Source organism: Gadus morhua, unplaced genomic scaffold (genome assembly GCF_902167405.1).
Source record: "Gadus morhua unplaced genomic scaffold, gadMor3.0, whole genome shotgun sequence".
Classification (NCBI taxonomy): domain Eukaryota; kingdom Metazoa; phylum Chordata; class Actinopteri; order Gadiformes; family Gadidae; genus Gadus; species Gadus morhua.
The window spans coordinates 255,001-279,883 of NW_021964143.1; the positions used below are offsets into that span (position 1 = coordinate 255,001).

The 24,883-nt window shown below is 43.6% G+C and overlaps 1 protein-coding gene across 1 annotated transcript in view; it reads right to left on the reverse strand.

Annotated features, from left to right (window-relative positions):
- LOC115539112 (tripartite motif-containing protein 16-like) overlaps positions 1 to 14,926 on the reverse strand; it is a 15,150-nt gene extending 224 nt beyond the window's left edge. Inside the window, exons 1-4 of the mRNA XM_030350298.1 lie at positions 14,816 to 14,926; positions 2,055 to 2,790; positions 1,748 to 2,013; positions 1 to 548 (exon numbers count right to left, since the gene is read on the reverse strand). The exon at positions 1 to 548 is cut by the window's left edge and continues 224 nt beyond it. Coding sequence (XP_030206158.1) covers positions 1 to 548; positions 1,748 to 2,013; positions 2,055 to 2,788 — 1,548 coding nt within the window. The 5' untranslated portion in view covers positions 2,789 to 2,790; positions 14,816 to 14,926. The remainder of the gene's footprint in view (positions 549 to 1,747; positions 2,014 to 2,054; positions 2,791 to 14,815) is intronic.
- Positions 14,927 to 24,883: the final 9,957 nt, after the last annotated feature.

Below are 24,883 nucleotides of genomic sequence, written 5' to 3' on the forward strand. Positions count from 1 at the left end.
CCGACACAGAGAGGCTGAGGACCCCCCCCACCCTACCAACACCCCCGGGAGGAGGTCCTCCTGGGTGAAGGAGGAGCAGAAGGTGTGGAGGTGTGTCAGTGTGTCTGAGGACCCTCCTCCACCTGGGGACACTCTGTAGAAGGACAGAGAGCCAGCAGGCCGGTCCAGATACACTCCTACTCTGGTGGAGCCAGCGGGGCGGAGAGGGAGGGCTGTCTTTATACCGTTGTCCCAGGCAGAGTAACCACCATCCTCACAATCAAGACTCCAGGACTTGTTGTTCCCTCCAAGCCTGCTGTCACCACCCAGTCCTCTCCTTGTGATTCCTTTGTATGTCACTCCTATAAGAACCCCTCCTTCCCACTCTACCTCCCAGTAACAGCGGCCAGTCAGAGCCTCTCTACCCAACACCTGGTACTGGGAGTCAAATCTGTCTGGGTGATCCGGATACGACTGGTCCTCTCCAACCCGCGTCACCTTCCTGTTGTCCTCAGACAGAGAGAGGTGTCTGTGGGCCGTGTTGGGGTCCAGTGTGAGGTCACAGGCATCTGAGGGAGAACCAGACATGATGAGCTGCTGAACCGCTCTTCATCCTCATCCTCATCATCACTAGTACTGTTCTCCTGCGCTCTGTGTACATATACATACATAGATACACACACCTCAACAATAACGTTATGAATACATCAACAACAATATTATGAATACATCAACAACAAACATCTCTCCTTGGATCCAGGCTGCTCTTCTTCTTTTTATTCTCTTTCTTTTTGTGATTGCTCTCTCTTCTTCTTCAGCCCCCCCCCCCCTCACCAACCCCCCTCTCATCCCCCCCCCCCCCTCCCCATCAGCCCCTCCCCCTCACCCCCGTCACCCCCCCTTCCCCTCCCCACTCCTCCCCCCTCAGCCCGGTCCCCCCCCCCCCCCCTAGTCCTCACCCTCAGCCCCGTCACCCCCCCTCCCCCTCAGCCCCGTCACCCCCCCTCCCCCCTAGTCCTCCCCCGCAGCCCCCTCCCCCTCAGCCCCCTCTCTCTCACCCCTTCACCTCCCCCTCACCGGCCCCTACCTGGTCACCCCCCCTCAGCCCCTTCACCCCCCCTCACACCTAGTCCTCCCCCTCAGCCCCTTCATCCCCCCACCCCCACACTCCTCCCCCCTCAGCCCGGTCACCTCCCTCCCCCTCCCCCTCACCCCTAGTCCTCCCCCTCAGCCCCCCCCCTCCCCCCTCAGCCCGGTCACCTCCCTCCCCCTCCCCCTCTCCCCTAGTCCTCCCCCTAATAAATGTATTAACAACAATGCTATGAATGTATCAACAACAACGTTTTGAACACATTGTGGTAACCCGGCCCGACACAGCGGCCCTGATGCGCAGGGGACCGGTGGTGAGGGGATCTACCACCCTTCTCCCCCAGAGGGCGCCGGGGACCAGTGGGTCCAGTGTAGGACCGAGGACCGGACCGGGATACGCTCCCAGGACGGACCGCTGCAGCCGAGTCCCGTTCCCGAGGAGGCCGACGGGCCACATGGATGTCAGTGTGTAAGCATGCTATGGGTTTCTTTGCATTACATTTTTTAATGTAAGGTTATCTTCTCAACCTTATTTTACACGGTGGCACTCATATCTTAAGGGGAAAACATCTGACATGTTGAATTTAGTTTGAATGTAAAATATTTCTTTATATTTGAAGAATATTTTAATATTGAATGTACATTTGACAGCCATAAATCAAACCAAACAGACACTTACACTTGTGTAGAGCTGATCTCAGGTCAGGCACCTTCTTCATCTCCATGTTCAGTGTCTCCTCCAGCTGATCCAGGGCTCTCCTCAAGGTCCCAACATATGATGGAGGACGGACCTCCACTGTGGTCCAGTCCCTGGTGGGTGGAGGATCCTTCAGGGATCTGAAGGTCTGGAGGAGGTGGAGGTGGTCTTCAGTTTGGGTGAACTGCTTCACCTCTGAGCTTCTATTGGTCAGATCTTTTATTTCCTGCTCCAGCTCTTTGATGAGGCCTTCAGCTTCTTTCTCTGTGGATTTCAGTTTCTCTTGAACCTTTCAACAGAAGGCCTCAGAGCAGTGAGGACCTGCACACCATCGGCTATCTCTCTGTCTGCGTCTGCTTTGCTGTGGTCCACCCTGTCTATGATGTCTTTAATCTTTCGTTGTCTCTCCTTGATCATCTGCTGAACTTCAGCCTCTATCTTCCCCAGCTGGGCCGTCTTCACTTCATATTCCTCCTTCAGAGGTACAACAGGATGTGACTTGTGGTCTGTCATTGTGCACAACACACACACACACACCTGGTCAGTCCGACAGAAGAGCTCCAGGAGTCGGTGGTGTTTCTTACACATCCTGTCTTCCAGACTGTCCAAAGGGTCGACCAGCTGATGTGTCTTCAGACGGGAGACTCTCTGATGTGGCTCCAGGTGGGTCTGGCAATAAGAGGTATAACACACCAGGCAGGACTTCACTGCCTTCAGCTGGGTCCCAGTGCAGACGTCACAAGGAACTTCTCCGGGTTCAACGCAAGGCTGCTCTTTGACGCGTACAGAACTTCTAAACTGATCAACCATCCCTGATATGAAGGTATTAACCCGTAAAACAGGTCTTGCGTCGAACAGCTCGTTGCAAAAAGGACAGTTGGACTGGACTTGCTCATCCCAGAATGTTGTAATACAGGCTCTGCAGAAGTTGTGTCCACATGGTGTGGAGACTGGGCGCTTGAACACATCCAGACAGATGGAACAGGAGAAGTCCTCCTCAGACCAGAAAGGAGCAGAGGCCATTCCTAGAAAACATGTTTTATCAAGTTTAAAAAACATTACATTATTATAACATTAACATTGTGGGCATTTTAAGAAGAAAGTGAAACAACGATACATTTCTGTGGGAACACTAAGGATGTTCATAGAACCAAGTGCCTAGCACTAACCATCACTAGGTTAACCCGATCCCCGTATACAACCAGAGATAGCTAGGATAAGATGCTTCACAATGCTTGGTATTATTTTAAATTGCCAGGAAGCACAACACACAAATAGTGTGCACATTAAGTGTCAGTACGTACAAGATACAATAAGTGAGTAAAATGGTTGCGCGGGGGGGGCTCACCTTATAATGAGGACTACACTAAACCTGGTGGTGGACTCACCTTATAATGAGGACTACAGTAAACCTGGTGGACTCACCTTATAATGAGGACTACAGTAAACCTGGTGGACTCACCTTATAATGAGGACTACAGTAAACCTGGTGGTGGACTCACCTTATAATGAGGACTACAGTAAACCTGGTGGACTCACCTCATCATTTTCTGAATCTGACTATTAAATCAGAAAGTGTTGTTCTTTGTTTCCGTACAGGGAGACGTGCCTCCACGTCGTGTTACTTTGGACACTTTGCATTTCAATTCAAGTAATAATTCACTCTCAAAGTAAACCTCTATTAATTTATATAAAATAAGGCGTGCATGTGTCTAAACCAGTTTAGCATGGGGTGAGTGGTCTCTGACTCCTGCCCAGCTGAAACAGATGAGTGTCACAACTAGGGTTGGGTATCGTTTGGGTTCTATCCGATACTGGTGCCTACTCTGTACTTTTCAAACGGTTCTGCTCCTAAACGGTTCTCGAACCGGTACTTAAAAAAACGAAACAGCACGCGCTTGCATACATGCACGACGTGTTATGAGTTTCACATTAAGCAGAAAGTCAGCGGACACTGAGTTGAATGGCAACGGTGTTTGGTAGCCTACTTGATATGCAAGATTTACGGTTTGCATTAAATTACTCGACTTACACGAAGAGGCTGCTGTGAGTTCTGTGATTGATAAATATCTTTTTAAAAAATAAAAATAATTTCAAATAAGATTAATTAAAGCAGGCAGGCATCATGGCGCAACATTACTGCCAAAGTCATATTAAGTAATATAATGCAGGTGCGCAAGGCAGCCACAGGAGACGCCAACATTGTTTTCTACCGATTTGTTTATTTGGTTTTGAACAGAAAGTTTTGGATGCATGCATCGGCTTTGAGTTTGTTTGTTTGTAACTTTGAAATTACATTCGTTCGCAACACACACACACACACACACACACACACACACACACACACACACACACACACACACACACACACACACACACACACACACACACACACACACACACACACACACACACACTCCAGCAGCTCAAGAGTCAAAAAGTAGAGCAAAAGAGAGATTAAGAATACACATCACTTTATCGGCCTTTTGAACTAAGGGCTGGGCGATATTCCAAAAATTATTATCACGATTATTCTTTCGATATTGATCGTTATCGATATTAATCACGATATATGATTTGATAATGCTGAAGCCTGAAGAAACTAGAGTGTTCATTAGTTAAACCATACTTTTTGGTTTATTACCATATTTGTGATAAGGGAACATTTAATCACATTTAAATATCAACATTTAACTTCACAAACGTGTTTCATCTGCTTCCAACAGAACAATATAAGGTAGCTTGCCTTGTAACCTATTGGAAATAATGTAAATAAAAATAAAAGCTCTGACTTCTTCCACATTAAACTCCTTTGGCAGGAATTCAGAAAACATCTTAAATCTTGTAGAGGCGCAACCAATACATAAAAAGTAAAAAAGTGGATGAACAAAGGCCCTGGCACATGAACTGAACTTTAATCTATAAAATAGTAACTACGTATTGCTTACGTAAGTGAAAAATGAAAACATTGAAAAACCAGATATTATGCTACATAAAATAATGTGTTTAAAACTAAAAGATCTGTGAGTGACTATCACATCAAACTCCTTAGGCAGGGAGGCAACAATCTTTGTTTGTAGAGGTCTATTTCTGCTGTTAGATTATTATTTTTTTTTAATATCGATCATTTATGTCTAATGCTTATCGTCGTAATCGACGTGAGTTTTATCGCGATTAATAATCATAATCGAATTATTGCCCAGCCTAGTTGAGACAACACTGAAATCTATTTTAGAATGTCGATCATTCTAACTCTAACGGCCCCAGGCTCACAGGAACCACCCCTCGCTCGGATAGCCAATTACAACCTCTGAGACCTCACAGGAACCGCCCCTCGCTGTGATAGCCAATCACAGCCAAGGAGACCTCACAGGAGACGCCGCTCTCTGTGATAGCCAATCACAGCCAAGGAGACCTCACAGGGGCCGCCCCTCTCTGTGATAGCCAATCACAACCTCTGAGACCTCACTGGTTGCGCCCCTCTCTTTGATAGCCAATCACAGCCCACGAGACCTCACAGGAACCGCCCCTCTCTGTGATAGCCAATCAAGGCCTCCAAGACCTCACAGGGACAGCCCCTATCTCTGATAGCCAATCACAGCCCACAAGACCTCACAGGAACCGCCCCTCTCTGTGATAGCCAATCAAGGCCTTCAAGACCTCACAGGTAACGCCCCTCTTTGTGATAGCCTATCACAGCCTCCGAGACCTCACAGGAACCGCCCCTGTCCCTGATAGAAAGATAGGAGCTGCGGTAAATTGGGTGTTTTCAAGCCAAGCGTGACGCACACCCCAGGACGGGGCGAACACACACACACACTCGCACGCATGCGCGCGCACACACGTGATCACAGACACGCACATACGGCGTGGGGGTATGGCAAGACATCCCCGACAGAAAACGCCATGATTTAGTCACGTACCTACTTCATTACACCGTAAAAAACGCGGTTAAATGTAGAAAAACGCTGTATTTTACGCCGTCATGCTCAAAAAAGCGCTGCTTTTTACGCCGCAATTAAGCCTTTCAAGAGCGCACGTAAAAAACACAGTTTTGAACATCAAACCACGCGTAAAATACGCGTGTTTGCAGGGCTGTACAGTGCAACAGTTTTGATCGCATTTCCTGTAAAAATATATAACGTGCGAAGATAAATACAAGTCCGCTCGCACCGGTGCGAAAGGGTGAGAAGGACCCGTGCCGAAAAAATATACGTCTTTCTGTACGTCTTTCAATGGCACTGCTAAGCGCGAGTGTGTGGGAGCATGATTGGAGCGATGCATGTAGGGAAATGTATTTCGAATTATTGGCTCGCCAGTTCCGCTCAACTACTAAAAAACAACATTTCCCGAACATTCACACGTTGAGGAAGTAGGGCTGGTAAATTAATATTCGAATTTCGGATATTCCTCGAATATGGGAAAAATATGTATATTCGAACGTGAAAATGAACATTCGAATAATTTACAAAATATATATTATTGCTCAGGGCAGCGCGCGCATTAATTCTCCTCCGTTGTGTCCCATGGTGCGTCGCTTACTGGCCTGCGTGTAGCTGCAGTCACGTGTCACAACAAGGTAGCATGGACTGCGCTCCACCACCTCCACCTCCCCACCTCACTGTAGACACCGATAAATGTATGAAAATGTATGAAACACAAACCAGCGAGCCCGAAAAACAAACCGGGGAAATGGAATCCGGTGAAGTCAAGAACACCACCACGGACAAAGTGATTGTTAAGCCAGATAATTTAAGAAGTACTGTTTGGCGCTTTTTTGGATTCTGGTCAGTTGGAGGTAAAGTTGTCGACAAATCCAAGGCTGTTTGCAAGTTATGCGATGCAGAACTGGCATATCACTCGAATACCACAAATTTGAGGATGCATTTGATAGTTGTTCACCCGACCGAATGGAACAAAGTTGGTGAAGACGAAAAAGTTCCCTTTCTGCAATGGGTGATCTATTTTCCCAAGTCTACCCGCAGCAGACAAGAGCTGCTGAATACGATCTGCATGGGGAGCTAGTCATCTACGAAAGAGAGCCACAGCTGCCTCCCGACGCAGACCCTCTCCTGTGGTGGAAAACTACAGGCAGTGCGAGGTACCCGCACATCGCACAGGTGGCGAAAAAATACCTCACGGTACCCGGCACATCTGTACGATCAGAGCGTGTCTTTTCCTCAGCCGGCAACATTGTCAATAAAAAACGCTCAGCACTCGCCGCTGAACAAGTAGACCGTCTGGTATTTTTGGCGAACAATCTGTAGGCCTAGTCCACCAGTCGTGTTTTGAGTTAATTTGTTTCCTGCTTGTTTCTTTCAGTTGTGGTTGATTTTATTTAACTTGTGAAAAATGACATTGGCTAAAATATTATTTCATTTAGTAGGCAACTATGTCGGCATAGTCATAGTCAACTCTAAAAGCTGGCTAAGTAAGAGTGTACAGTTTTGCACTAATTGCACTGAAGTGGCACTAAATGTAACATGTTGAACGTGACGCTTGGATTTTGTCTGAAGACAGAAAATAAATCAGCGTTTGACTACCACTGGTCGTTTTTCTTGACATTTAGCAGTGTGTACGCCCTCTGTTGGATATAATGGGGTACTGTTACAATAACAAGTCCTATTCTCCGCGGGGAAAAAAAATAAAAAAAAGTAATATTAATATTCGAATATATTCGATATTCGGACCATTTTTTAAGACCAATATTCGAATTTAATTTCTGGGGAATGTTACCAGCCCTATGAGGAAGAGGCTTTGTAACGGTCGCGGGAAATTCACTTTTTAAGCAAAACAGAAAAATGAAAAGGTATTTCTCAGTATTTTGAAGTTCTCCTACATCAAATAAAGATGGAAACTTGGAAAAAAATCCACGTATGGAAGAGAATGACTCGGCGACCACAAGCACGGAACCGGCACCTTCGGACGAAGCCGACTCCACCCATGACTCCGTCTCGGCCAACGGGAAAACGTACAGGTTTAACCCCCAGTGGTTAAAAACGTTCAATTGGCTGGTCTACGACTAATCCAAGAAGTCTATGTTTTGTAAATATTGCCTCGAGGCAGGGGAAAGGACATCAGAGATTAATAAATAAGTGTTGGTTAAATTTGCAATTATTACTTAATTTTGTTGAATGTGTTCATCACTTCTGGCTGCTGATGTTGAAAAAAAAAAAAGGCTCTCATAGTCACTTTACTATTTAATATGTTCATTGTCACTTTACTGTTGTTAAATTTGTTCATATTGTGTTACTTTTGTATATACGTCATATTCTGTTCATATAGTTATATCTGAATAAAATATATATTTTGACTATAGCATGTGGGCTACCAAAATTATTTTTGCGCTACTGAATTTTTTTGCTTGCTAGCACCAGTGCTACTCCCCTAACAGTCTTTACTTGTTGTGGAAGTACCAGCGACATCTCTATGATTCATATCATCCGAGGCGCGCATAGCTTTTGGCCGTGATATTAGACGGGGGTTGACATTAAGGTTTCAAAAGCACTTGCCCATCGGGCAAGTACAGGTCAGGTTCAACTTGCCCGAATGTGATGTTCACTTGCCCAAATTATAATCATAATCTTGAACAGGCCTCTTTTTGCCAGGCACGCGGCCTGGTTTTGGGGGGGCTCAGAAAAATCATCCTAGCTCAGACTGAAGCTGAATGTTAGCTTCCACACATGTTGTGTTTAAAAAAAATAAAACTTCCCTTTGTTTACTTATTTATCGAGCGTTCACGTCGTGCCATGAAGTGATTTCAGTCCACCGTTGCAACCTATTAAAGCTATCGCCAAGTTATATGTAGACCTGCATGATTTCATGCAAATGTACTTAACTAAATGTCAGAGGTAGTAGCAAAGATATGTATTTTTTAATTTTTTTTCAGGAAAGAACATACCCAAAGTAAATAGAGTATACCTCCACAACTGCAAGGGCGATAATGTCATCTTTGTGCCAAAAGAAAGATTGTTGTGCAAGTGAAATATTCAATGGGGATGATACTTGGTTAAAGTGAATAAAGCCATGGAACACAGCATAAGTGGAAGATAACATTTCCACCTGAAATAATTATCAGTTGGTCGTTATCATTTGGGAGCGATGTCTTACTCTGAGACACAAATAAAGGTAGATATTAGATATATCGCGTTTTTATTTTTTTCTTAAAAACAAATACGATGGTCTTCCCCTTGGACCAGCATGAGCCGTGAGCCTCCGCTGATTTAAGTTTCGATGCGTCGGCGCCGGCGGCGCTGTCATGATGACACACGCTGATGACACACAGCTCGTAGCTGTGTTCGAAATCGTTCCCTATCACGGATATAGTGCACTATATAGGGTGCTCGCTATTTTGTAGTGTTGTTCGAATTCTCACTGGTTAATTTCATGCCCTATATAGTGCACTTAAAATACCCAAAATGTGAGTGTACATATGATGTTCCCTACGTGTTACTCCCATATACCACAATGCAATGCAGTCGTGTTTTTCCGGAGGAGAAGAAGCTCAATAACCGCAAGCGGCGAAAATGATTACATTTAATGATGGAGTCTCCGGCTTTCGTTTAGAAATATCAACAATTTATTTGGGATTTAACAAGAAAATGAAACATTCAAAATTAATAAGAAAAACCTTGTTCAAGGAAATGTAACATTCAACATCAATACAACCTCCAGCTTTCCTCTAGAGTGCCCGGTTTGTTTACACAATCTGGGCGCATCTGTCTGCGTCACACAAATACACGGCACATTAACTGACACAAATGACGTTTAGAAATGTTCAGTTTAGTGTCCGAATTCTCGTTTGTTCGTTCCCTATGTAGTGCCCTATATCATGAACACTATAGGGAATAGTGAGTGAGTGAATAGGGAACGATTTCGAAAACAGCTCATGTACCACAGCTGTGACCCGGAAATGGTGCAGCGGGGTGTGATGTAATTTCGCCGTGCTAGCAGACCGGTAGGTTTCGAACCCCTCCCCTCTCGCAGCAGTGAGTGAATACGGCAGGTCAGCGCTACATAGTATGTTATCCACCGGTGCCAGTTAATTTCAATTACAATTTGCGGGGGTATTTAGGTTGAAAAAATAGGTTTTAATAATTAATTTAATTAATTATTAAAATATAATTATCGCCTTTTTATCGGCTACTTGAGACGATCGATGATCGTCGATAGTCGGCCCATCCCTAGTAGATATCTTACAATTTTGACACCTATTTAAATTTCAGGGCAACTATATTCGAATGCACCAAGCCAAACACTCGCAAATAAACATATGGCCACTAGATTGCGCTGAAGAATATGTTTTCTGATTGAAGGCAATTTACCTATTTCCTAAGAAACCTTCTCTTATTCATTGATTGAAAATACCATGTTTAGTTGCAAAATTTGGCCCAGACACTGGGTTATCTGTTTATGGTGGTTTTATTCGACCAGAATCAACTTTGTGGACAAAAACCACAAAGGTAATACTTCATTTTTGGTTGAAGAAAAGGGGACGTTTCTTCTTAAGTTGTTATTTGCGAGTTTTAGTCACAGAATGATATGGTTTGGACTGTTGGAATAAGTGGAGGCTCAGCTTTCATGTAATACATAGTTTGTGAGGGTACAATTTCGTGAAAAAGATCGCTATTGCTTAGGGATGGGCCGATAGTCGATTCTATCGACTATCGACGATAGATGGATTCCATCGTCGATCGTCTCAAGTTGCCGATAAAAAGGCGATAATTATATTTTAATAATTATTATTTTTTTATTTATTTTTTTAAATCGCTTTGGTAGCTATTTTTACGACTTAAAAAGCCCAAATCAACTGCTTCTTTCTCTGAATGAATCGCCTGAGTGGTTCGCGGCACTACACTAGTAGCCTATCTCATACTGTGACAGCCATTACGTATTGATTTATCATCATTATGGAAGCATCTAGGAAGTGAGGTCGTTCTGACATGTGGAAACACTTTTTTCTGTTCAGCGGTACATGACCGATCCACCGCTGGAAATATCCGAGGAGCCACTGGTGTACTAGATCAATCACAAAATGTGTACCCTCATCTCTTCATACTGGCACAACAATGTTTACGTACAACGGCCTCATCTGTTCCTTCTGAACAAGTGTTCTCGTGGATGTTGTGGAGAAGTTGCAAGCAAAAAAAGAAACATGCTCAGTCCAAAAAGTGTTGAAAAAATAATGGTCCATAATCAAAATCTTTGAGTATTCCCTGTCCCACATACCCCCTGGTTACACAAGCACACCCAACTTCTGCCATATTTTCCCAGCACATTCTTATTTCCCCCAAGCACTCTCCCTAATAGCACAATACATAAATTCATTAATCTTAATTGTAAAAAATAATGATATCACAATCTTTGTTTAAGTGTGCGTGTGTGTGTGTGAGATTTGGTGCGTGCACTAGATTTATGTCTCTGTCTTAAAGCCTCCTGGCCACTATCTAGCCAGGCTAATTTAGTTGCAGCCTTGGCACTTCACCAGGAGAGGTCACTGTCACTGTTACTAAGTGGTTCAGTGCTTCACCAAAGCTTCATTTGCCCATCACTACCAGTAGCATATTGACTTACTTATTTCTGGTAGAGGTAATGTCTGTGTGTCAAACACTAGTGTGTCATTATCTCATGCTACCACTGTTGGTCAGAAGAGTGAGATTCCTTTAAACCCAGACAATGTGCCCAGTTTGTTTTCTTATCTCACACCTGAGCAATGGCAAAGAAAAATAAACAGCTACAGCTACAATCACACTAAGAATAATCTGTTATAACTTTATATCAGTCAGCTGTTATCCTGCTCTAAACCATCACATTAACAATAAGCTGTTATAACTTTATATCAGTAAGCTGTTATCCTGCTCTAAACCATCACACTACAATAAGCTGTTATAACTTTATATCAGTCAGCTGTTATCCTGCTCTAAACCACCACACTAACAATAAGCTGTTATAACTTTGTCACCTGTTTTCCTGCTCTAAACCATCACACTAACAATAAGCTGTTCTAACTTTATATCAGTCAGCTGTTATCCTGCTCTAAACCATCACATTAACAATAAGCTGTTATAACTTTATATCAGTCAGCTGTTATCCTGCTCTAAACCACCACACTAACAATAAGCTGTTATAACTTTATATTAGTCAGCTGTTATCCTGCTCCAAACCATCACACTAACAATAAGCTGTCCTAACTTTATATCAGTCAGCTGTTATCCTGCTCTAAACCATCACACTAACAATAAGCTGTTCTAACTTTATATCAGTCAGCTGTTATCCTGCTCTAAACCATCACATTAACAATAAGCTGTTATAACTTTATATCAGTCAGCTGTTATCCTGCTCTAAACCACCACACTAACAATAAGCTGTCCTAACTTTATATCAGTCAGCTGTTATCCTGCTCTAAACCATCATACTAACAATAAACTGTTATAACTTTATATCAGTCAGCTGTTATCCTGCTCTAAACCACCACACTAACAATAAGCTGTTATAACTTTATATCAGTCAGCTGTTATCCTGCTCTAAACCACCACACTAATAATAACCTGTTATAACTTTATATCAGTCAGCTGTTATCCTGCTCTAAACCATCACACTGACAATAAGCTGTTATAACTTTATATCAGTCAGCTGTTATCCTGCTCTAAACCATCACATTAACAATAAGCTGTTATAACTTTATATCAGTAAGCTGTTATCCTGCTCTAAACCATCACACTACAATAAGCTGTTATAACTTTATATCAGTCAGCTGTTATCCTGCTCTAAACCACCACACTAACAATAAGCTGTTATAACTTTGTATCAGTCACCTGTTTTCCTGCTCTAAACCATCACACTAACAATAAGCTGTTCTAACTTTATATCAGTCAGCTGTTATCCTGCTCTAAACCATCACATTAACAATAAGCTGTTATAACTTTATATCAGTCAGCTGTTATCCTGCTCTAAACCACCACACTAACAATAAGCTGTTCTAACTTTATATCAGTCAGCTCTTATCCTGCTCTAAACCATCACACTAACAATAAGCTGTTATAACTTTATATCAGTAAGCTGTTATCCTGCTCTAAACCATCACACTACAATAAGCTGTTATAACTTTATATCAGTCAGCTGTTATCCTGCTCTAAACCACCACACTAACAATAAGCTGTTCTAACTTTATATCAGTCAGCTGTTATCCTGCTCTAAAGCATCACACTGACAATAAGCTGTTATAACTTTATATCAGTCAGCTGTTATCCTGCTCTAAAGCATCACACTAACAATAAGCTGTTATAACTTTACATCAGTCAGCTGTTATCCTGCTCTAAACCCTCTAACTTTATATCAGTCAGCTGTTATCCTGCTCTAAACCACCACACTAACAATGAGCTGTTATAACTTTAAATCAGTCAGCTGTTATCCTGCTCTAAACCATTAAACCAACAATAAGTTGTTGTAACTTCATATCAGTCAGCTGTTATCCTGCTCTAAACCATCACACTAACAATAAGCTGTCCTAACTTTATATTAGTCAGCTGTTATCCTGCTCTAAACCACCACACTAACAATAAGCTGTTATAACTTTATATCAGTCAGCTGTTATCCTGCTCTAAACCCTCTAACTTTATGTCAGTCAGCTGTTATCCTGCTCTAAACCATCACACTAACAATAAGCTGTTATAACTTTATATCAGTCAGCTGTTATCCTGCTCTAAACCCTCTAACTTTATGTCAGTCAGCTGTTATCCTGCTCTAAACCATCACATTAACAATAAGCTGTTCTAACTTTATATCAGTCAGCTGTTATCCTGCTCTAAACCATCAAACCAACAATAAGCTGTTATAACTTTGTATCAGTCAGCCGTTATCCTGCTCTAAACCATCACACTAACAATAACTTCATATCGTAGCGCATCGCAGATAGATATTAAAATGTCCCTTCAATAATGTGTGTTTAAGCTGTGGTTTAAACCATAGGAATCTAGTTATGGGGCATCCGTGGCATACTGGTGAAGGAGTTGGACTGGTAACTGGAGGGGCGCTGTACTGCGGCAGCCCACTGCTCCGGTGTGCCCCCATGTGTGTGCCCCCATGTGTGTGGACCTCTGTGTGTGGACCTCTGTGTGTAGACCTCTGTGTGTGCATGTGTTCACCGGCTACCCGGATGGGTCAAAAGCAGAGAAAGAATTTCCCCCTAAAAAGGGGTGAATAAAGGACTGTTAGATTTCAGCTTATTTCTAAACTGTTCGGACAGACTCTGCGTTGTGTATTTTCAGTCGTAGTAGTAATTCTTGAAGTCGAAAACAAAGCAGCTTGACAGGTTGGATTAGAGGGTTGAATAGATGGTTTATTCCAGGATGTACAGCGAGATACAGACTTAGGTTGAATAATCTATAGTGGACCCGGTGGTCGATGACTTGTTCCTCGGCTGTCGAAACCCTCTACTCCTCAAACCAAAGGGTTGGGGCGAGTATTATACAAAAAGGGGAAACATGAATAACACGTGAACAGACGCACTCTCAGCCTTGATAAGGTATTTGGCCCTGGCTATGTCCCGGAGGACCAGGTCGGTTCAACCTTGTTGAGACATAACAATGGCAGAATGTTAAGGATAACACCTTGTATCAGTATGAGAGGCCCTGGCCTGTTCCTAGACTAGAAATGTGAACAACAGAGAGACACTAAAATACACCAACATTCTACAGACTTAACTTAACTTAGTCTAGACCCACAGCAAACCCCCTGTGAAAGTGGTACAGTCCAGCAACAGGCTACTAGGAGGATCTATAAAACTCTTAATCTCAGTCGCAAAGCACACATATTTAATTTGTGATTGAATATCAGCACATTCAAAGGACTTCTCTCACGTCCTTCTTTTAATTCGGAGTAGCATCAAGACAAATGAATCACTTGAATATTGAACGCAGTGTTCAATGTACCACACGGGTCAGAAAAGCAGTGAAACATGAACTAACGTTGAATTCTCGAAAGTAACCTCATTATTATATACCACTAACCTAAAGACAATATAAACGCTAGTAAACTGTCGGCCTACCTTACCTTATCGAATCTACTCCGGTGTTATATTGCGTCCATACGGTATAAAGTTGTAAAAGTATAAATGTAAGGGAAGAAACGGAGGTTAAAGTGTTTATAAAACAAGTTAAAGGTTGTATAGGTGATTTGCTTTTTTGGCCATTTTTGCAAAATTACTTGAAATCCTTATCATAACCCGCTTACAGCCACTGAGTTAGAAGTACTGACATGAAAATTAAACAAGTCAATCATCTGTGGAACGGGCAGGGCTCGAAAAACTCCAGCCAATCATTTCCATTGCCACCGAGTTGCATTGGACAGTAAGTACGTCAATCAAACGGTCGTACTGCACTCCCCCTCCCCCGCGCGCGACCCCTTCGTGCAGTACTCGTGACCCAGAGCAAGCTCCTGTTTGTTGTTATCCTGCGGTAGCTACTGGAACTAGTTAATCCACATTTGGACCTAGCAGTAGAAGACAATTTCCATGGCAGACAAGACGCCACCATCCCCACCACCACCAGCAAAGAGAAGGAAAACTCTTTTTCAGAGATAAAAACGCTGAAAGAGAAAAACTGAAATCAAGAATAATCCTAGGCGCTGCTTTCGAACGTTGGCGGCAACTGAAGGACGAGAAGGGTCTAAAAACCGATGCTTGTGTGGCGGTTGACCTAGTTTCAAAGTTTATACCGTTTATACTCGGTAATACCGGTGTGGAGACGAGTGTATTATTCGGTGTGAAAATGTCCACACCGCGGCAACCCTAGTGAAAACCAGGACTTCCAATACAATTATATGAAACAAACATACATTTTCTAAAAATAGTAATGATTTATGTGACCGTTTAATGTTTATAACATCTGGTCCAACCATTGCAGCGAGAACGTATTCTCAGCAGGGGGTGCTGGGAAAAAAAAAAAAAAAAACTCAGCCTGCACTAGACTCGCAACTCGTTACATTGATAAAAAAAGATGTATGGCAGCGCAGCTCAATTACACCAGTGCATGCGCGGACAGTTGAAAATCGATCGTTCACATCCAGCTGCTCACAGAACAAGTTTAGCGCACCACCGCTACCCTCACACTTTTTCATCTAACCTTTTTTCAGCACTAGGTCATATGAGCATTAAATAAATGCTGCGTCTCAAAATGCCTTGGACAGCAGCGAGGATGACTCGCTTTGCCACGGGCCGAAACAGTTCGGAGCGACCACAGCCAGAGCGAACACAGCGGGGCAGAGGAGTGTCAGGAATAGTCTTTGGTGTACACATCAGTACGGCCTATTTGCACTACTGTTTAGTGGCAATGCAGTGTTTTATTCGATGCCTTTTTATTTTCGTATATTATTTCAATGAATACAATTTATTTATTCATAAAAAACGGATCTGGTCTTCAAATCTTTTTTCCAAATATAGGTCGTCTTACAATGGGGTTTGTGTTTATATTCGGACCAATACGGTACAGCGGGCGCTCACATGACGTTAAGCATTTCCTGGTGCATAATGTGACGCTTCAGAACCTAAAATCCCGTTTCTCCCCGTTGACACGACAACACATAACCGGCGTTTTCAGAAATCTCCACTTTGGCCGGAGTTTTTAGAAATGATCGTTTTCTGTGATAAGACAGGGCCTCGGACAGGGGGTGTTGCAGCACCCCCAGCACTCCTACTTCCCGCGGTACTGGGTGCAACTTACAGCTGAATGTAGTGCCATGTTGTTAAACGAAAACCTACGCTAGCCTGGCTCGCTCTCGCGCATCTCTGTTCGCGCTCGTGCATGATTGCGCGTCCAGGTACTTGGAATGGGTGGAGTCAGAGTCAGCGTTGAAGGAGAGGGGGTAGGACCATTTGAGTTGTGTATTTTCAAAATCTGCTGGCGTTTCGCAAATCACCTACCCAACCTTTAACATAAAATGATATCACAGGGACAAGAAATGGAGAAGTTGTCATGCTACACATCGTTTTTTATTTAGAATCAAGTGAGGTTTCCATTTCAGAAATAAGGCTTGTTTTTATTTAAAAACTATAAAATAACTTGTTGCATCCACCTTTTTGACTGTTGTAGATTATGGTGACACTCTTTATATGCATGCATCAACGTCTGTATTGTGTTTGTGAACTCTTGTTTATCATTCAGCATTACCATTCCTAACAAAAGCTGGTTATGATGCACACGACTGCAACTTGTAGAGTGTATTTGGTTGGATGCCTCTATCAATACGCAGACAAGATAATTGGTTAAATTTAATTGATAAAGCAGCTGATGGATTATGACCATCATATTTGTCAGTGTTGTCATTTGTAACAAACAATAGCTGTAACCTCAGGCCTAACAATAGCATACTTTTTTAATATGCCTACTGCTTGCTCTGAACTGGGTAAGATGGCTTATGTTATAATGCCCTTTCAACTTGAAACGCAGAAAAAACTAACACTTGATATGTTCATCCCCCTTTCTGATTTAAAATGATGTGTCGTATACACTTTACATTACAAATGTGAAATTGTGTCTAGGTTGTTTTTTGTAGCCTGGATGTGTTTCCTGTTTTGTTTATTATGTTTATATTCATACATTGCGTTTTTTCTGTTTTTATGTGTCTTTTAGGTAGGTGCTGACTTTCTCGACCAGGGCCTATTTGTAAAACAGTGCCTCAATGTGACTACCCTGGTAAAATAAAGGATAAATAAATGTAGACTGATGAGTATTTTTCAAATCACACACTACATATTTAATAGAGAAGCAGAAACAGGGGAGGCAAGGTCAGCTATTTTAATAAATTAAAGAAACAATGTATGATTAGGCTATGTTTAATTATATACAAATTCAATATATGAATACATTAGATAGATATAAACAGATGGAAGTTTTAGTATGATGAGCTAAAACACCTGAAAGAGGACTGTTTGGCAATGTGGTGCAGCCTTATGTTGTGGAACACAGACACAACCAATGATGACAAGTCAGAGTGATAGTTATCAATGCTAAAGTGTGTCTCTTCCTGAAAATAATTCCTCTGCCCCAGCCTTGTTTGCAATGGTATGCAAAGTATGAGCGGTCCAAGATGGCGGCCGCATTTCTTGTGCCCAGCAGCCAAAGCTGCGTCTGCTCTTTAACATGTAAATGATAACAACCATGTCAGTCAGGTGACATGGATGCAGGCCCATTGAAACGAATAGGGCCAAAACAATTAGGCATTTCACATGTTTAGAGCTGTTATTGTAAAACTACTGTGTGTGTGTGTGTGTGTGTGTGTGTGTGTGTGTGTGTGTGTGTGTGTGTGTGTGTGTGTGTGATACACACACACTCGTGGCATCTCTGGGGGGGCAAATGAATGGTTGCTCTCTAAAACTATGTTATGCTAAAATATGACTAATGTGTTTTGTTGTAGATGCCGCGGCCATCTAAGGCCTCAAAAGCAGGCAGGGTGCGCTATGCGGCAAGGCTTCTGAAAGAGAGAGAGGAAGCAGGATTCGAGGAGGCCATGGCGGAGGAGGAGATACTTGGAGTGGTGGTTACTCATGTCAACAATGGTATTACCATTGCTACCCTCTTCGACAAGGTGAGTTGAGCTTCAGGCAAATTAAAATGAACCCCATAAGCTCTGCTAATGTTTTTGTCATTTAAATGTAGGCCTATTCACAGAATTAGAGCCAGTGGTGTATAGTTACGAAGTAGAAATACTCAGTTACTGAACGTCGTTTTTTCGTAGTATTTACATTTCTAGCAACTTTAACTTTTCCTCCGCCGCTTTTCCTTAATAAAATGTATACTTTTACTTCCATACATTTTCCCTTTGCATCTTCGTAACTCGCAACACAATTAAAGGCCCACTATGCAACTTTTTTAGCCAAAATTACATTAAGTATGCAGGTTGAGAGTTATGCTGATGGTTCTGCATCCATTTCTGGGTCGATTGGTGGGTGTGTCATTTACCCATGTCGCCTCTCCAGTGAAAAAGCGCATATGCAACTTGCTCTGTTCGGACCGACACAATCCGGATGTGACGCAACGGAAGTATCCTCGAAAATGTAGTCAGATTGTAGTTTCGAAAATGCTTTACGGCACAGACACACACCCAAACATGGCACCGGCTAGATATAAACAGCCAGTTGCGAGGCAATTGTTGCATTCATCATGGATCAATCGACTAATGGCACGGCCACACCAACCGCGCCTAACCTGACGCTTGATCATTGTGTGTCACAAAAATGGTTCAACGCGCCTGTGGCTGCGCTAGAGTCCGAGGTAGGAAACCCAAACGCCGCCGTGTTTGGGTGCATGATAGAGTTTAGATCGGGTTAGATTAAATAATCTCGGATATAAATAACGATCTCATCTCATCGTCATCCGTTTACCCGGGGTCGGGTCGCGGGGGGAGCAGCTCAAGCAGGGGGCTCCAGACTTCCCTTTCCCGGGCCACATTGACCAGTTCTGACGGGGGGATCCCGAGGCATTCCCAGGCCAGTGTTGAGATATAATCTATCCACCTAGTCCAGGGTCTTCCCCGAGGTCTCCACCTAGGTCTCTTCCCCACTGGACGTGCCTGAAACACCTCCCAATGGAGGCGCCCAGTGGGCATCCTGGCCAGATGCCCGAACCACCTCAGCTGACTCCTTTCTAACTAAAGGAGCAGCGGCTCTAATCCGAGTTCCTCACGGATGACTGAGCTTCTCACCCTATCCCGAGACGCCAGCCACCCTTCTGAGAAAACTCATCTCGGCCGCTTGTACCCGCGATCTCGTCCTTTCGGCCATCACCGGTAGATCGAGAGCTTTGCCTTGCGGCTCAGCTCTCTTTTCGTAACAACGGTGCGGTAAAGCGAACGCAATACCGCCCCCGCTGCTCCGATTCTCCGGCCAATCTCACGCTCCATAGTACCCTCACTCGAGAACAAGACCCCGAGGTACTTGAACTCCTTCACTTGGGCTAAGGACTCATAAATAACGATAATCGGGTTAAATAACTTCACATGGTGTGTGGTGTGTTTCCAGCATTCGTAGTGTTGATCAGCAGAGAAATAGTCCGCCAAGACGTTGAGGTTGCTTAGCAACCAGAGACTCTGTCCGTGCAAGTGAACGGAGCGTTCACTCTTCGTCATAACTATCAAACCAAACATCCTTCACATTCACCGAGCGAACATTATGAAAGTAAAATGCACATTTCTCGCTAAAAATGTTTCCATAAACGCATTTAATGGCGTAACTATGTTACTATTTCCACCCCCAGAATAAAGAAAGATGTCGGCCGTATGCTTCTGTGCAAGGGTCACTACTCTGTCGGTGATGTCGGGTCAAGCTCCACGCTGATTGGCTATCGTGGCTAAGCGTCACGCGTTGGAGCGTTGAAAGTTCTGAACTCCGGGCGTTGGTGCTTTACGGCACAGACCCCCAAACGCGGAACCGGCTCGATATAAACACAAGTAACTAAGGGATTGTTATATTCATCATAGATCAGCCGACTAAAAAGAGACAGAGAAACCCAATGTCGGAGGAACAGAAGAAGAGAAAAGGGAGACTGACCGACAGAGAGGCCAGACACGAGTAAACGTTGAGCAAGATTTTCAGGAATAGCGTGAACTGAAAGAAAAAGAAGACTGCAAATCAGACGCCGACTCGGCCGTGTTGCTTTTGAAATTGCAAGTACCTTTGGGTGAACTTTGTCTTCGTGGTATTCTTGATGTTGATAGTCTCTGTACAAATGAGGACCAGGCTTTTTAGCGCAGATAGAATCTAGCATCAGCCTAGAATCTATGCTGCCTAGAATCTACCAAATCAAAGAAAAAAAATACTCAATGAGTAATGTACACACCTTCACTTTTAAAATGGGGCTGCATAGACTTTAAGGATAGTTTTTCTGCCTACAAATATGCGTTTCCAGGTTTTCTGTCTGGCAGGCAACATCCCTTGAGAGAAGCTGCTGAATGTAAGCACTTGATGAGCTGGCCTGCGTAGAGACAACAAAGAAAAATCAGTACTACATTTTTTACCTTGTATGTATTCCAGGTGCAAGTTGTAAGAAGATATAAGAGAAGCATGTTTAGTGAATTACATTAGCCTAATGCTTAAAATTAGTTCTATGAAATGATATTACATCCTTGATTTGTTTACATATTTTATAGTTCATCTCAACAACCCAATACCATGACATCGAGCTCTGCCGAAATCGGCTAATAACCCTTTGATTTGAATCAGGTGGGAAGGGGAAAACATGCTTATAATGGTGCGTTCCAGGTACACTTTTTTGCCCGTAAATAACCAGCTATAACTGGGAGTACAAGAGGGTAGAAGGGTGCGAAAACACGGGTTGCTTGGAACGCACCATATGTATTTAGGATGAGTTTAACAGGTCAATCTCCTCATCAGTAAAACGCTAGAACTACTGCGGTCCAGTGGCCGGTAGAATACAGTTGTATTCGTTTGTTGTATGGTGAGCAGACAGTTAAACATTGCATTCCCTTGGTATCCAAGCAGTACAGATCAGTGCCTGTAGCCCCTTTGTTGAAATTGTGCCCATTCTCGTGTGATGCCCCATCAGTGTCGGCGCTAAAGGGGCCATGCATGCTGAGGTGCACACTCGAGTTACAGTGCGTGTATTTATAGGAATGACTGGGTGGCCATGTATTAGTCCGCTGTCCTTTCTTTAATAGGTCCATGGTATTTACACACATAACTGATGCCATCTACCGTTACATTAGCGACAATAACTTGGCTGTTAGCTGTAGCGCTTATGCTAAAGCAACATTATAATGCTAACAAGGTAACCATATACAGTAAAGCAACACAATGATATGGCGTTAGTTAACTTACTTTTTCGAGGTTTTGTACATCCAAACACTGAGCAACTGCGATGCTTCGCTCGTTTGCAAGCCACGGTGTCTCTCAAGGAAAGAACTATGTGTACACGTTCTTAACTCATTTTCTCATGGGCGGTCGGGACAAATAATCCGGGCGGGCAAAATAAGAGAAAGGGGAGGTAACCTTTCCCCGTAATTCCATTTTTTTTTTATTGAAGAGGGTTAAAAATAATTCAAACAAAATATCGAGGATTAAAATGCAAGAAAAAAATCCCAAGCAACAAAGCTTTTGGACCAAACAATAACACAATGTGTGAACAGATTAACCGAAACCAAACAAAAGAAAAAAAGAAATTCACTGTTCCAGCTCATATTAATTCATTATTTTTTTCTGAAGATTTTTTTAAATTTTGATATAGTGGTACATTTTAAGCCTTTTGCATTGGTTCTTATTGCTGGTTTATTTGAATATACATGTTCCTATTTGTTGAACGACATATCAAAGTTAATGCAGGTGGAACCACTACAGGGCGGTCAATGCTCCTGGGTGCAGTTCACCTTCAGAACTGCAGCCACACACACGCACTAGCTTTACTGTCTCGGCCCAGGTGGAGGCCAGGACGGAGACGGGGGCACGAGAGGACATTGTATAAATAAATACATTTTTAAATGGTTTTAAAAAGATTAAAAAAAAGATTATTAAGCAATAAAAAGATTATGCAAGCTCGATCAGTCTATCCTATTTCTATTTCCCTTTATCCACTGTACTCCTCCTGCTGCCCCCCCCCCTCCTCCCTCCAAGTGTGGAGTTGTGGAGTGTGATGGCACGATGGACAAAGGAGTTCATTAGTCTGTTGGTGCGGCATCTGGGGAGGAGCAGCCTGTCGCTGAAGGAGCTTCTTTGGTTGCTGATGGCAGTGTGCAGAGGGTGGCTGATGTCATCCAGGATGGCCAGAAGCTTCTTTGTGGTTCTCTCCTCTGCCACTGTCTCCAGACAATCCAGCTTGAAGCCGACCAAAGAGCCTCATTGTACTTGATTAATACAATGAGGTTATTAACAAGTTCAACGAGCATTTTGTGCCGAAGCGGAGCACCGTCCACGAACGTGCGTGTTTCCACAGACGTTCCCAGCTACAGGGGCAACAGGGGGAGAGTGTGGAGGCAGAGGGTGACATCCCAGGTGGGCATGTCCACCTAGATGTGGGACTGGTAGATGAACAACGTTTGCTACCGTCCGATGGAAAGGCTGGTAGACTGATCCATCAAGCACACATCTAGGAGGACACATCGACCTGTGATGTCATAAGGGGCAGGTTTCCTGATTCGGGCGCGGATTGGAACGGCCAGCAATTTCAATGTCCTATGTAAAACCGAGGGGTAAAATCCCCCTTCGTCTTGGAGCTGGCTTTCTTGGTACACCGGAGAAGGCGGGCCTACACACGGAGAGTAGGACTCTTTACAATGAATGCAAAATATATTTACATATTTTTTGATTCAAGACCCTCGCATGCAAGAATGAGTTCAAATCCGAGGGTAGGCTAAAACGACAAAAATACTGAAATATTCTTTATTTTGCTGACCACTTTGCTGACGAAGCATTGTAAGGAAAGTTTGGCTGGTACTTTCTCTTGGATCGACCATCTTTCGTCATCTTTAAATGCGACTGCATCACCTTCTCTCCCATGATGGTCAGCAGCTTGCGGATTTCACCGTCTCTCCAGTTACAACTATTCATGTTGATATCGCTGCATCGTCTCTGTTGTAGAGACAATGCAGCAACACCTCTACCCAAGCCTCGCCCCTAGAAGAAAAGCTGATGACAAATTAACAACACAAATGAAGATTATCCATGGAATAGTCCCTTCCATTTCAGTGGAAAACTTTCCAATTCTTCTGTAAAATATTAGCAGTGATGCATCCTTTTAGAAGTTCACGTTAATGTAAAAGCTCCAAGGTGGATAGGCAATCTTCATATATTGTATTTATTCTTTTAGCTCAAAGCCAAAAAACAGCCAAGAAAGCGTAAATCCAATCCCGTAATATCCTCTGCAGCACTGGGACTTTAGCTACAAAACGATTTATATGGTTTGAGATTTTCTGGATGTGTCGAAACCCGTCAATATAGGGCAGGATCTGCTGAGTGGTCAGGTCCCATTGGGATTTGATAAAGTGGTATTTTTTATCTTTAGCAAACACTGGAAAACACTGGAACATCATATTCTTGCACTATTGGTGGATCTTTCCGTTGCTCTATGAGCTTCAGGTGTATCGTGTGGGACCTAATCGCGATCTTGAAAGACCCAGATGCTCCGATGCCCTTGGTGTGGACCAGGGTGAGACGCACTGAGGACAGTCCGTCCCGGTTGACAGTCACGCCGGGGGCGAGGGGGCCCCTTGTTGGTGTCCATATTTCGATGGTCGGCCGTGATCTTCGTTCTCTGGGTTACTGGGTTAAACTCGCTTGGCGTAGGGTTTTTAGCCAGGCATTGGAGGGCCTTGATCTCGACGTCCTGGCACTGTCCTGGCAGGCATTTATTTAACAATCAACGTGAAACAATCAAACTATGAAGGAGTCGCGGTCTCTAGGGCCTCCAGGCTCTCTCGCTGCCAGGAGCCCTTCCTTCCTGCTCCCGACCCGTGCTGTGCTGGTCCTCCTCTTAAGATGGCTCCTCCGCTTTCGGCCAGGTGTCCCCGAATCACCCTGATTGGGGAGCCGAATGGGCTGCTCTCCATCGCCGGTTGGTGGGTGGGGGTGGTATACCCAGTCCTTTACGGTACCCCGGGCCTGTCCAGGCCGAGGCATCCCGCTTCTGTGGCGGGATGCCACAACGGACACAAGGCTTTCTTTGTTTTACGGGCATTTATAGATCCAAGTGTGACCGGCTGAATCTGCGTTGTGTTTGCCTGCAGTCAAAGTGTTCATTTTGTTTTGCTAAATCCAGATATTTTTTTCAGTCATGATCTTTTGGAATTGGCTGCTAAGATAGGGCACACAACACGGGCTTGGGTGCCTTCTTGGGGGCTCTTCTTGGCCACTTCCTTCTTGTACATCAGTAATAACAGGTTTTGCAGTCATATAGATATTCAGAGCTCTGAGAGAAGATGGGAAACATAATCCAACAGGAAAAGGCTTCCTTAACAAAGCATGGAACATGAGAATAAAGCTATTGATCACATGGATATCGATCAGAGATGTCTTTGTACATACAAATGTCTTTGTACCGGTCAATCCAGAGGTCCAGAGCTCCTCAGAGTCTGTCCTTTCAGGTGAGCAGACTCTCACCTGGCCGGACTTCTCTCTCC